The sequence below is a fragment of the Trichechus manatus genome, unplaced genomic scaffold, assembly GCF_000243295.1.
Source record: "Trichechus manatus latirostris isolate Lorelei unplaced genomic scaffold, TriManLat1.0 scaffold00029, whole genome shotgun sequence".
Lineage (NCBI taxonomy): Eukaryota > Metazoa > Chordata > Mammalia > Sirenia > Trichechidae > Trichechus > Trichechus manatus.
Window position 1 is genome coordinate 9,754,354 of NW_004443965.1, and position 14,851 is coordinate 9,769,204.

Sequence of the window (14,851 nt, forward strand, 5' to 3'; positions counted from 1 at the left end):
CCCCCCACACAGTATCTTAGATGCAACAACCTGTGGTTTACCAGAAACTTCATTAGAAAGAATCCTTCAGTAGAGGATAGAAGATTTCGTTCATTCTATTAGGTCCATCAAAGCCACATAGATAAGCTCTTACAACCCCCTGAGAACTGGGCAGAAAGTGAGCTCAACAACTGTCCTCCAGCTATAGTCTGAAGAGGCATTTTTCAACAATCCAAATGCCAATATTCAGAGCTGAGGGTAATCCAGGTACCAGCCCTGGTGGCAGACATGGAAATCAGAAGGTTCTCTCTTCACTCCAGGATGAGTGAATGAAAGGAAAAGGAAAAACAGAAGCTACAAGATACCACAGAGCAAAGTTATACTGAGAACTTGTAGGGAATGCAGGTCCTGAACATTATTAAATCTAGAAATACAGAAGTAAAATCTAGATAACTGAAACGTGTTGTCTATAAGCAACACAAGACCTCTGTCAATAAAATAGGACCAAAACACCGTGAAGGGAGAACAGGATATGACAACAGGCAACAAGATGAGATGAAAACGCAGCTTTGTGAGATGAGAATGGAATCCAAGGAAGACAAAAGGATAAGAGCAGAATTTAAACTGAATTGAGAAGAAATCAGTGTGACAAAAATATCAAAGCAGTGATATGAATGAAAGATTCCCTTCAGAATTTAGAGAAAAAGAAGGTATAACTATAAATTACAAGATGTCATATAAAGAAAAGAGATAGCAGAGATCACATTTCTCTAAGGAAGAAATTTTAAAATATCAGATCAGGAGCAACAGTTCAAGTTACAACTGACAAAAACTTTATAAAGCTGAAAAAGAACCCAAAAGAGGGCAAATCAAAACATCTCACCATTTTCTAGGAAAAATAATTAAATGACATCCATTCTATAGACATATCTTGACAATATTCTTATGATTAAAAAATTAAAAGAAAAACACCTTAAGCATTTAGGCAGAAAAAGCAAGTTATAAACAAATGAATAAGGTCAGGCAAGACCCAGTGTTCTCTACTATAATATTTAATGCCCAAATGTAATGGACCATGATTCATAGATCTTTGAGGGAAAAAGGTTTTGGTCCAAGAATTTAATTAGTCTGTTAAGTTGTTGTTCTTTTGTGGAAGATATACTCTTAGATATACAAGGTTTTAGAAAACAAATCACCTCAGTGGAAAAAAAAAAAATTACCTGAAATCCTGTTCTAGCATATTGCGTGCTGAATCAAAATTAAAAGTTCAAGAATGGATCAGCAGTAGTTAAAAAAAAAGAAGAAGAAGAAGAAGCAACAGTAAGCTTTGAAACCAGATAAGCAAAAAACACATCTTAAAAAATGGCTGTAAGTAGAATCACAGAATTGAAAACAAATGTCAAATTATTCATGAAATAGAATTTTTTTCTTAAAATATTAAACATATCATGTAAAAATAATAACTTAATGATGATCTGGGTCCCAAAATTTAGATTACATTAACAGAGGCTAGGGAAAAAAGGGTAAGCATAAAAGGGAAAAAAAAGAGTATTAAATTATTAGCCTTCTCCATCAGGAGCAAGGGAGAACGAAGAAAACTAAAGACACAAGGGGAAGATTAATCCAGAGGACTAATGGACCACAACTACCACAGCCTCCACCAGACTGAGTCTAGTACAACTAGATGGTGCCCATCTACCAACACCAACTGCTCTGACAGAATCACAGTAGAGGGTCCCAGATAGAGCTGGAAAAAATGTAGAACAAAATTCTAACTCACAAAAAAAGAACAGACTTACTGGCCTGACAGAGACTGGAGAAACCCCAAGAGTAGGGCCCTTGGACACTTTTTTAGCTCAGTAATGAAGTCACTCCTGAGGTTCACCCTTCAGCCAAAGATTTGACAGCCCCATAAAACAAAATCAGACTAAAGGGGCACACCAGCCCAGGGGCAAGGACTAGAAGGCAGGAGGGGACAGGAAAGCTGGGATTAGGAAACCCAAGTTCAAGAAGGGAGAGTGTTGATATGTAGTGGGGTTGGTAACCGATGTCATAAAACAATAGTGTACTAACTCTTTAATGAGAAGTTGGTTTGTTCTGTAAACCTTCATCTAAAGTACAATAACAAAAAATTATTAGCCTTACACTGCCTTAAAGTGATCATTAGTAGGTATTTAAAAGTCATATTCTTTCTAACTCCCTAGAAGAGATAAAAACAACCAATACATGATCTAAATTGCTAAAACCAAATATCAAGGGAAATAGCAAGGAACTATAAAAGATAGTTGATAGACATAACATTAAACATAAATGAGAAAAACTGCCTGTTTTAAAACAAGATCTTTCAGTTACATTACAGGTTATCAACAGCTAAATTAAAGACACACACACCTCAAATCAAAAAAACACAAATAGTTAAAGAAAATACAAACAAAAAGAAAGCAAAAAGAATATTAATTTTAAGTATAAATTCAATGCAAAAAGCATTAAATGACATTAAAAGGATAATTTTATGTTGATGAAAGTGACAATGTGCAATGAAGTCATGATTTGTGAAATGTGCACAAATAATGTAACATCAAAATAAGTGAAACTTACTAATAAACAAGAAAAATTTTATATAAATACCATTTTTATGGAAAACTAGCAACTCACTCAGACTTTAACAAAGAAAAAATACAAAGAATAAGGACACTGGGATTTTGACTATCTATATAATGATTTATATCATACCATGTTTTTAAGATCAGATACGTTAACTTTACAATTAAAAATAAAAATACACCTATGGAACAGGATTATTTACCAAAAACTGCGAGATAGTGCATGTCATATTCTCTTACCCGATGTAAAAAATGTAAAGTTAATAACCAATTTTAAACCATCAACATCTCTCCCCCTCCTCACCCAAGAAAAAAAAATGTAAATCTTAAAACTTCTAAAAACTTGTGGACTAAAGATCCATTTATAGCACTGGCAGGGGTGAGAAGTGTTTGGATTTTATATATATTTTGAAGATAGAGCCAAGAGGGTTGCTGATGGATTGAATGTGGGATGTGAGAGAAAGAAAGGTAATACAGACTTTGAGATTCTTCACAGAGCATCTGGCTGGAATGATGGAGCTGCCATTAACTGAGAGGCTCAGGTTTTAGGTGGGCACAGGATGGGGAGATCAGGAGCTCAGTTTTAGACTTGTTACATTTGAGATGCTATTTAGATATGCACGTGGAGACATCTAGTAGTGAGGTATACAAGTATGAGTTATAGGAAGGATAACACTTGTGGACACAAAGCACCAACTCTAGCCATTATCAGTCACAGGCTGGTAAGTTGTTAAATCAGATGTACAGCACTGGAAAGGTTTATGTAAACATGTAAACGTGTTTAGCAATGGATCCTCTTCTCAGGGAGTTTGCTGTCTGGAGAGAGAAAGCACAAAAACAGCACACATGAGAACCGAGAACTTACTGGAACACTGGAATGACTCCTTCCCCAGAAGCGTTTTATCACAAACCAAACACTGCAGAACCCCAGAGAATGTTCCAGGGACAAACTGATGCCGACTCAGTTTCTCTTTCTCTTTGGCATCCTTGTTTTTCATCTTCAGATACAGCAGCAGCAGCAGGAAAGTGGGGGAAAATGAGAAAGAATGTTGTGAGCTAATCTTACAGAAGTTACACAAGCAAAATCTCTACACTTACTATTATAATACAAGGACTGCAAAAAAGGAGTACACTAACTTCAAAATATAATACTCCCCAAGATGCAATTGTCTTAATATTTCTAATGACTTGGACAACATTCCGTAAGATATACAGAGCTTTTCAAATATGTGTATATAAACTCTAAGATAAGTGATACTAAAGAGAAAGTGGAAACCATATTAATCGCTGAGAAATTGAGCCATCTCTGTTTTATGGAAAATAGATGCAGAATCCTTATTACCTTAGATTTATTCCGAGGGCTATTAATTCTATTCATGAGGAAGCTGAAAGTTCGGCTCACTTTATATTTTTCAGACTCCAGTTTGGCAGGTATAATGTATTTGTCCCATTCTTCTTCCTGAATCCTACAAACAAGAATCTGTTATCATGGCTTACAGGACTTAAAAAAAGGTGCGAAGAACAACAAATATATTTTTTCAGGTTTTAATGGTTGTTTTAATGATAAAGATAGAAACTACTAAAATATATCTTACAGATAGATGGATAAGTGGATAGAAATGTTATAAAGCAAATATCATACAGTGTTAACAACTGTAGAACCTAGGTAGTGGGAAATAGGTATTCTGTATATAATTCTTTAACCTTTTCTATATATTTGAATTTTTTCATTAAAAAAAAATTGAGGAAAGAAAGCAAATCCTAGACTTATAATTTCACTATAAAAATATTCTGGGCAAATGTAGGCGGCTGTTTGAGTCCATGTTTCAAATCTAACTTAACTATATTGTATTCATCTACATAATAATTAGGTACTTTAGGCAATACCTGAAAAGAGAAAATCCTCAACTGATTTCATATTAGAATTTAAGTAGCTTTCCAATTCATAAAAATCTAGAAAAAAATTAATTTAGCCTCTTGCCAACATCCCAGGACAATATCCTAATCTCTATTATCAGTTTCATGACCAATGGAAATCACTCAGAATAAAGTTTTCTAAGCCCCATTCTTCAGAAAGCCTTCTGATACTACCTTCTCAATATGTAAACAGATATTTAAAATATTTTTAAGAATATGGATCCTCAATATCTTAATCCTTCTATCTATTACATTTATTACCTTCTATTTTTTAAATGATCTGAGGTTAAAAGGACTTAAAAGAAGTTCCCACTATTCAAAATGGCAACTGTGACAGAAGGATCTTCTTTTAATACTCAGATGCTCAGGTCTCTAAAAATACAGAAGGTAATAGATGTAAGAGATTTAAGACAGATGGTGGCAATAGCATAACTGAGTCATGCAATATAATCTTTAAGAAATTGGATAGATGTAGTTAGTGTCTGCTGAAATGAGCCTACAAGATCTGGAGTGGGCTCCTTTTTTAGCCAGTTGCTTCCTTTTACAGAAATTAAGTAATAAGTACAAATAACAATTCCAAAGAAGACACGCCCTACAGAACCTAGTAAATACTACATAAAGCATGAGAAAACAAAGCATCAGGTATGGTAGAGGATCTTACTGTCATATCTAAAAAGATGTCAGGAATACAGAGGTAAGATGGATGATCTACTTTACTAAATACAAAAATGGATATTGACTGAGAAAGTCAGATGCTCGCTCACAGGATGTAGACCAAGAGAGATTACAGAACAGAAAGAAAGAAAGAAAAAAAAAAAAAACAGATTGAGTGATAGGGAATGAGGAATAAGAGAGAAAGAGGTGCTCCCTACACATCCCATCCAAGTTAAAGCATTTTATAGGCTTATGAAGCTGGCTCCTCCAGTCTTAAATGCCTCTCCTACGAGCAAACAGATATTTTTTATTTTTTTTTAAATCTTTACAATCAGTCCATTACTTCTCCAATTTGTTAAAAAGAAGACAAGGGGAAGATGGCAAATCAAAATGACAACCAGGATGATTAGCAAATTCCAGAATTAGAAAGTAAATCACTTAAGTGAGGTAATAAATACAAGGTGCTGAAAACAGTAATATGCACATAAAAGCATTCAATAAATGTCATTTACTGGTGCTCTTGCTATCATCATCATCATCATGAGGTTATCTCCATCATTATTCTATCCTTAAAGGGCATTCTTAGTCTTCCTCTATTTTTACCATTAGAAAGTTCCTATCTTGGTCTCAATAAAAATAGGAATGAACAAAAGGAAGCTTTTTCTTATTGATACCTTTATTCAAGATTTAAAACAAAACAGTCTGCCTTAATCTATATATTAAAAGGTTTCAGAGTTTTATCATTACTACCACCAAAATGAAAAGCCATTTTCCTCTTTTTTGTATTGCATCTTAAAGCCAAACATTTATGCCATTCCCGATGCTGTTTTGCACAGGCTTTGGCAGTCCCAGGGCTATTTCACAGTGTGACTCATAAGCAATTACAGACCAACAGAACTCAACAATCATGCTCACTCACTAGTCAACTTCCCACATTTTGCCATAGCAACAATGTTACGTCTAAGAAAAAACAGAAGCTTCATTTTGAAGCTTTCAAGTCTACGTATCAACCAGAAAACTTGTGTTGCTTAAAGTACCTTCTGCATTGTTTATTCTTTGTTTCAAAATTTGACACTGCAAAGCAATATCCATAAAGAGAAGCAGCACAGATGTTCAGGCACTTTCTATAATTGACAACTTAGGGGCCTGTTACTATAGTAAGTTGTCTTATCACGGCAGACAGACCTATAGAATATCTGTTGCATCTCAAAAGTAGGTGGTCCTCACACTGCTCTCCCTTGGTCTTATAAACTTGAAGGTGTTTAGCTTTGAAAATGACCCAAAACAGAACAGCCCTGTTCCCAGTTCTAAAGCCTACAAACCCAGGGGCTGAAAGGAGAGGGCTGGCCGATCCACACTGACATGGATGCCAGAGGACGCAAGGTATTCCAGGCAGGCTCATTACATAGAAACAACTCATAAACTAGTGACACAGGTATCAAAAAATGATATGCACATGTTCATATGTTCAAATTTGCACATGTAATGTGCAAACGATCAAGCAGTTCCTCAGCAAATTTGTAATAGTGAAAATACCTTTTTTCTCCTGGTGGCTCCGGTAAGCTGTAAGCTCTTTGCTCTACAAGACACAGAACAAGAAAATGAAAACTCAGGCAGACAAGCTAGCAGTCGTAGGTGAGTCTGAAATGCACACACTCAACCATGTTTTATCATTATGCACACCATCAGTTAGAAAATAATGAGAAAACAAGAATTTTAGAAAAATGGGACATTGCTCTGGATATCTTTATCACTTTGCATAGTTTGAAGCTGGAAGGAGGGAAGTCAAACCATGGCAACATTTAATGATTTCACGAACTGAGTCAGCATCAGCAAGGGGCAGCAAATATTTTCAGAAGTGCAGGAAATTAGTTCTGCTTTTTTGGAATTTCTCACCAGAGTTTCTTACTTTATTCATAACACTAATTCCCCAACACAGAGAATCAATAAATATCTTAGCTGCTTTTTAGGAAGCTCAAGGGAAAAGTCTTAAAGGCCAGCATAATGAAGAGGTCATTTTAATATAGCTGCAATGCCTTTATAAAATCCTAGCAGCAGCCAGTTCAGAGGTGTGCTTTGTGGCTCATGGGAAACAGAGAACGAACCACCTTTCCCATTGGACTTGTGGGGGCCTGGAAGAGGCTAGCTCATGCAAACAGCTTAGCGCCATCTTGTTTCTGGAACTGGAGTACTTACTACAGGGATGAAGCAGAGACACTGACTTAGACAGTGAGAGAGACTGAAGGAGGGAACGGCCACTGTGGAGGAGCACGCCATCTACAGAGCAGGGACAAATTCTTTACCATTACAATCCAGAACAGTGAAGAGGCAAAACTAGGTTGCAAAGGGGGATGAGCCAAATATATCAGGAGGAAAAACAATAAATAAATATTTCCCAAAATGTATAAGTATTAATGTTGACCCTAATACTGTCTTGTACCTAATAGAAAACCTATTTTGAAGAAGTTGAAGGCTTTATTTTATAGCCATTACTGAGTGTTTTTCAAATTAACTAGTGAGCAGAAATCATTATCTGTATTTTAAATAGGCTGAGGTACAAAGGGAATAAGCCATGTGTACAAAATAATCAATTGGATTATACAATATGGATAGAGCACAACCTAGGCAACTGGGCAAAGTCTAATAGGATTCTATCCATCAGTTCACAATAACTTTAAAAATATGTTTATTTCACTTCTCAAATTCTTAAATGTACAGTCCCTTTTGTCATCTTGGTGAGACTATGGATACCATTTCAATATTGGCAACGCTTCTTTCTATCTCAACTCAAAATGTACCAAAGGGAATTATAGGATTGGATTTTGTGTTATGTATGAGCATTAAGCAATAAAGTTGCCACCACTGTACTCTTCAGATACTGAATTTTTACACAAATAACACGTGCCTTCTTTGTTTGCCAACTGCTCCCTCCCCTCGCAAGGGATTTTCATAAGCTCCACTATGTCATTTTTTTTCACATGTTGCTGTAAAAAAAAAAAAAAAAATTAGCACAGTGCTTACAAAAATATGTTGCAGCAGGGAGGGCACAGTTGGCAAACAAACATAGAAGTTCATGTTATTTGTGTAAAAATATGGTAGATAGATAAAAGGTATGAGAAATGATAATAACCTATGGAGGTGACAAAGAAGGAAGAACAACACAAATAGGAATAAAGACTGAAAGTGCATCCTATCTTTGTATATTTGTATTACAGCCCATATATATGAATCCGAAAGGATACTTGGACTCCGTTTAAATAGAATTTTTAGGACTACTGAAAACTCATGAAAAAAGGATTTACACAACACAAATGTCAATTTACTTCTGAGTGATCGATACAAACTAAGCAATGAAACATTAGAAATAACTTTGAACTAGTCAAGCTTTCACATCTATGTTTTGACGACATAAAAGTAGTGAAAATTATTCCTTCTTCAATAGGAGTTAATTTATTCTACACAGTCCATGGTTTTTGACTGATCTAAATGGTATCAAGAGCCCTGGTGGCATAGTGCTTAAGAGCTACAGCTGCTAACCAAAAGGTCAGCAGTTCGAATCCACCAGCCACTCCTTGGAAACCCTATGGGGCAGTTCTACTCTGTCCTATCAGGTCGCTATGAGTTGGGATTGACTCAATGGCAACAAGTTTGTTTTTTTTAATGGTATCAATCTGGACATTTGCAACCATACTGACCTATGCATTAGAATACAGGCATCTTTGTACATTTAGTTTGTAGCCTCAGCCTAAATTACCTGGTTACAATTCTTACCTTCTGGATAGTATTAAACTTCATTTATATAGCTGTGTCTTTAAATATACTGTCAAAAGATAAGGTTTTATTCATAGAAAAACCAAAGGTATTGATGTCATCTCTTTATTCTTTCCAATTCCAAAGCAAAGATTTACAGATTGTATACAAGGCAAAGATACCCACCCTTACTCATTACAAAATACCTAAGTCAGGGCTCTTTTCTCTTATAAATAATCAATTTCCTCTTTGTCATCTGGTCAACAGTTCCAAACTCTGACTTACAAATCAAGGACATCACAGATATAGAGGCAAGGCCACCAATCTGCAAACTGCACAGAAGATCTCAGTGTTTTCCCATCAATTACAGTGCAAACTTAACAGTACTGCTCAGTGAAAGGGTGGCAAACTGCCATACAAAGGAATCTCAACCTAAACTAAGCTTAGAGAGACCTGAAGACCTTAGAAAGACCCATGGTATAACAAGAAAAATCCAGGGTAAATGCAAAGCATCTTCCTTTTCCTTTCCTCCCAAGGTAGCTGTATGCTGTCTTATTTTCTCTTGGTCTTTTCTCCATGTCCCCACTTCAAAAATAAAACTTACACATTTACTACCAGTCTTGCTTTCTCTTCTTCCAATATCACTTCCCACAAAACAGGGGAAAGAAAACTCACATTTGGTAGCACTTGTTTTGTATTTTTTATATTTTGTCTACTATATCTATTCAACAAACATTATTGCCCATCTTCCACATACAAGTCATTGTTTTAGGATGGTAGTTCTAAGCACAAAGGCTATAGTTTCAACATTTGATCCATATGGCATAAAAAATGCAAAAATTATAATAATAATAAGGTAATATGCAAGAATAAGAAAAAGAAGGAGAAGGAGGAGGAAGGAGTAAAAGAAAGCCTATTTTAAATATTTTATTTTGGGAAGCTGAGAATACCTAAGCACATTTCTTGCTTTTTGAGTCTGTTAAGATTCTCTGGATAAGAATCAAGAAAGATAATATTTACTATATTGAGAAGACTTTTTGTTATAATGCTATTATTAAAGATTGGGAAGGATATATCCTAATACGCTCTTAAACATAATTATTATATAATGGTGTATTATATGACAGTATTATTTACAGAAAGTATAAAATAACTACATTTCAAAATAAAGTGGGAAACAGGTAGTGATTGGGAGGGCATACAAGGCAGTTTCTGAGTTGCTTATAATTGTTCTATTTCTTCATATGAACTAACTTTTGAAAATTCATCAAGCTGTACAATGATGATTTGTGTATATATGCTATAGTTCAATTAAAAGTTTATTATATAAAAGTTACATTTCTGATTGTTTACATTGCCAAAAAAATGTTGAGATATGTTTACTTGTGCTTCAAATATTGTTTGAATGTTTCCTATTGTTTCATGTTTCTGTTATTCCAACTCTCCAAAGTCACTCGCTAAAAAAAAAGGAAGAAAGGAAGGAAATTCATTTCGCAGTGCTAATTTATTTCAGAAATTTATATATAGAAGTAAATTTTTTATAATTTACTTAAATAAAATCCTCTAAAGACCTCACAATAAGATATCTAGAACCAATTTTAATCTACATTAGCCTTCAGGAAAACATTTTATTCAAAGAACAAAGCAATAGAGAGGTGTGCATATATTTGTAATTTCATCAAAATCAAATCAATAACTTGACTGATATCCAATGACACAAGGATGTTGCTAAGCTTAGAAAAATAAATTATGAAGATTGAATTGAAAATTCTGACCTACTGCTCTAGTATATATTATGTACTTTCACTAACTGAAAGTCTACCCTGGAATAGAATGCTTTCAAAGCCAAATGGCAAATAATGCCTACCTTCACTTGAATTGCATACTGTAAAATCAGGCACCACCCGAGATTTTCCTAAAGAAATTTTGGGTGATGAGCAGGAATAAGAACGCGATCGGACTCCAGAAAGCAATGATTCCTAAAAGAGATCATAAAGAGGTTAATAAAAAAAAAATTCTACATAAGACTTGGAAGTATGTGTTCACTATGAATGTTACAAAATCAATATCTTTGGAAGAATATTCAACCTGAACATTTCTGATACAATCTTATCAAATATTTGTTTTCTTTTGCCTTTCACAACTTTTAAAATGTTATTGTCTTTTTAATGCTTTAGTAAACTTGAGCTTTTGGGAATAGTTACTATATATACTTTAGGATGTGACTGTGACATTCCAACCAGGTTGACAAAAAGTGAAATATTAAGTCAAATGACATTTTCTCTGTACATTCAGCAATGAGTTTGACTGTTTTTTTTAACCTGAGTTATCAGTTATTTTGGTGTTGTTCAATACTGTATATCAGTAATGAAACAGCATTTAGACAAAATTGTATGCTATTAACTGAGATCTCTATACTTAAAGGTTATTAGAAGGTAAAGGAATAGCCATTTACAATTATCAGAATTTTTTAAACCTCCAAACAGCTATTTTAAATGTATACTATTTAAATTTATACTCTTAGTTGCAGTTTCTGGGAAAGACATATCAGATCAATACACAGATCTTTCTAGTCTGTGCTCATTGTTCAATAGACCTTCCATCTAGCTATTTCTGGGATAATGCTTGAATATCATTGATTTGTCTTTATTTTTATTCCTTTTAAATGACTTTCCATTTTTGTTCCTGTTTTTCCACTTATATATTATTTCTATTATTATACTAGCAATACACGTAAAAAATTAAGATTATTAAATGTAGAAGGATTGAAATGTATTTTTTTAATATGCTCTAGAAAATTTAAACGAAAATGCAACAGATCTCTCTTAAAGCCATTCATGGTACCCAACTGCCATCGCTAAGATGCCTAGTGGCTTTAGGATTGATTTCATCCATTCATTTTCAAGATACCACTTAAGGTTAGCGCTAAAGGAAAATAATGCAAAATTTGTTACTAAAATTAAGCTATCAGTGACTGTCCTTCACAATCTCTGGCCTCTTCTGTTCCCTTAAGTGAAAACAGACAGTTGCCCTAAGTTCACCGGTTTACTTAAAGAGCTTGGGGGAAAGTAAAGAGCAGAAAAATGACCCTGCTACAAAGGGCCCTGGGCAGTGGCTCCCTACTGTCTTGTCAGGGAGCATGGTTTCCCAACCCCCATCCCCACCACATCCTCAGAGCCTGGAATCCATATCAGAAAGGCCAGTTTGAGCTGTCCTACAGCCCCAACAGTGACCTGGCCACAAAGCGACTTAGCCAAATGCCACCTTCTACATTTAAGTCAAATATGGTAATCACTGTTCATGATAATGAGATTTTGAAAATTGTCCAGAACCCTTAAGCAAAAAGTTACACTAGGTAATTACAGAGGCAAGGCAAGATATATTTTATAGGCCTGATTCTTCTTAAAAGTAAACAACATGGAACTGTTTTGCAAAGAATGACTTTTTCACTCCAAGTAATGTTGACTTTTTAATAATTTCATTCAAGATGCAAAACTAAGAAGTATCTACATTAACAACCATGCCCATTTCTGAGTCTCCAAAACTATCACATGATCTTGAGGTTTAAAAGATGATGACAGCTCTACAGGCTTCAGAGCTGAGGGAAGGGATCCAGGACCTGCCGTCAGAAGACCTGGATTTGAGTTCTGACTCTTTTACTAAGCCTGGGCAGCCTGGACAAGACATCTAACATTTGGAACCTCATTTGGAACCTCATCTGCTCAAAGTAAAATAAAATAAAAGCACTTCCTATGTCGCAGATGAGTTATGAGAAAATAATATATTATTACATACTTAAAACATGTTTTGTATATTGTAGGACATGCTCCAAAAATAAGGCATTATTATAATAACCATATGTTTGTAGTAAGAGGAGTTTTGGCATAGCATATATTGTTTTACAGTAGTAAAGTCATGTTACAAGAAAACAAGTAGACAATAATATAAATCAAATAGAACGAAAACATATGTTCAAAAACAATAGGGCTTTCTCAGCAAGATTAGAGGAGTAAATTCACTTATTTTTTTAAGAAACAACCACAGCAAAATAAAATTCCAATACGAAATGGCCAACAACAGAAAACCTGGCTTTTATGGAAAACTTGACAAAGTTTACGGTGTTCCAGGTTAGGTCACACAGCCAGGAATGGTCAACAAACTTCGCCTATGCCTTACTAACATTATTTACCTCATCATCTGGGTCAAATAAAAATGCGGATGTGAGCAAAGCAAGCTTGAGAACTCAAACTCATTTAATACTACCAGTTTTTCTCCCTTGGGATGATGACAGAAATTATTGTATAAAATGGCAAAATTTTTGCAAGTATTTGAAAGATTATATGAACTTGTGATGAATTAATGAACATATATAAATCAGCTTTTATGAGTAAGGTCTATACAAATTAAAATAGAGTCAGAAAGATTAAAAAGAAACACTCAACTAGACCTCTCATGGATCTCCAAAAAATATAGTTAACACAAATGAATAAAGCATAATTTATCTTTCAGACAGTGATGGATAGATTTAGACAACTATATTAGACAACATATATTCCACACTTATAATTAACAGAATTAATAGTCATAAAAATACCTTTGACTGCAGATTACTTGAAAAAGAAAGTGATTCAGCCCTGGCGATATTAAAATCTGGTTCAGTATTAGTCTCAAAAGAGTCCAATTCATCACCACTAGGAATCCCAGTTCTTGAGGAACTCTGGGACACTGGAGTGTAACAAATGTGGGACTGCTCAGAGTGTCCTTCTCCTTCACTGTCAGCATCCAAAGCATCAAGGCTAGAACTAAAGCACAGAGTAATTAAGTAAATTATACAGATGGATGGATGGATGGATGGATGGATGGGTGGATGGGTGGATGGGTGGATGGGTGGATGGATGGATGGATGGGTGGATGGGTGGATGGGTGGATGGGTGGATGGGTGGATGGATGGATGGTTGGGTGGTGAATGGGTGGATAGGTGGGGGGATGGATGGAGGGATGAATGGATGGATGGATGGATAATCGAGTGAGTCATTGGTTTCTATTTTTCTGAATTTAAATCCTCTCACTGGTGCGAAGTGCAAAGAATACTCAGTTTATTTCCAAAGAAATTTATATTTAAGTCATTTTTATTTTTTTCTCTTCCTAAATCTCCTCTTTAAAAAAAAAAAATTAAATCTCCTCAAATGAACCTTTCTTCCTAGCAAAAACTATTTCAAGTACTCTAAGAAACAAAAGCTGGTTTGAGTTAGTACTATCCTCAATTTCTATTTTGTAAAAGTAATTATTACAAGTTCCAAACAGTTACCCTTCCGATATTTAAATGCAGATGAAACAGAGCTACTGGCTGTTTGGACATAGCCTCCTCTCGGGAGAATTCGCATGTGAAAGTATGCACTGTGGCCTTCTCTCCTTTGTCCCTCAGCAGCATAGCTCCGTTGGACCCAGGCAAACGTAAGGAGAGCCCTGCAAAGGTCACACCTCAGAGCTGTTATCAAGGCACAGGTCAGAAATGAGTGATGTATGAGCTTCCAAACATGCCGTGTTAGATTATTATTTTTAGAGACTTTTTTAAAAACAATTCCTATGAGAAATCCACCCCAGAAACAGGTGGTGATTCTCCTCAACTACCGCTTTTTTTTCCTCATTTAATTTTCATAACTATAAAACTAAAAGGAAAGAATTTGACCTTTCACATTCCAGGTTCATTCTACAACATTTACATTTTGAACCACTCAGACTTCTAGGCCAACAGCTTTCTTTCACAGGCATGGTGGATTATTAAATGTACTTTTCATTGGTTGTTACCAGTCTGAAATTAAAATTTTAATCACAACACAATGAAACTGTCTTTATTTGAAATATAAAGAAGCAGAAAAATGAAACCTTGAATTAATCTGTTTGGGTTATTTTTATTAAAGAATCATAGGCTATTTAATCACCAGAAC

At 34.9% G+C, this 14,851-nt stretch overlaps 1 protein-coding gene across 1 annotated transcript in view; it reads right to left on the reverse strand.

Moving 5' to 3' along the window:
- The window catches only part of ARHGEF28 (Rho guanine nucleotide exchange factor 28), a 138,408-nt gene that overhangs the window by 79,221 nt on the left and 44,336 nt on the right, over positions 1 to 14,851 (reverse strand). The window contains exons 4-8 of the mRNA XM_004374500.2: positions 13,498 to 13,705; positions 10,771 to 10,882; positions 6,690 to 6,732; positions 3,925 to 4,048; positions 3,448 to 3,580 (exon numbers count right to left, since the gene is read on the reverse strand). Of these exons, the coding sequence (XP_004374557.1) occupies positions 3,448 to 3,580; positions 3,925 to 4,048; positions 6,690 to 6,732; positions 10,771 to 10,882; positions 13,498 to 13,705 (620 nt within the window). The remainder of the gene's footprint in view (positions 1 to 3,447; positions 3,581 to 3,924; positions 4,049 to 6,689; positions 6,733 to 10,770; positions 10,883 to 13,497; positions 13,706 to 14,851) is intronic.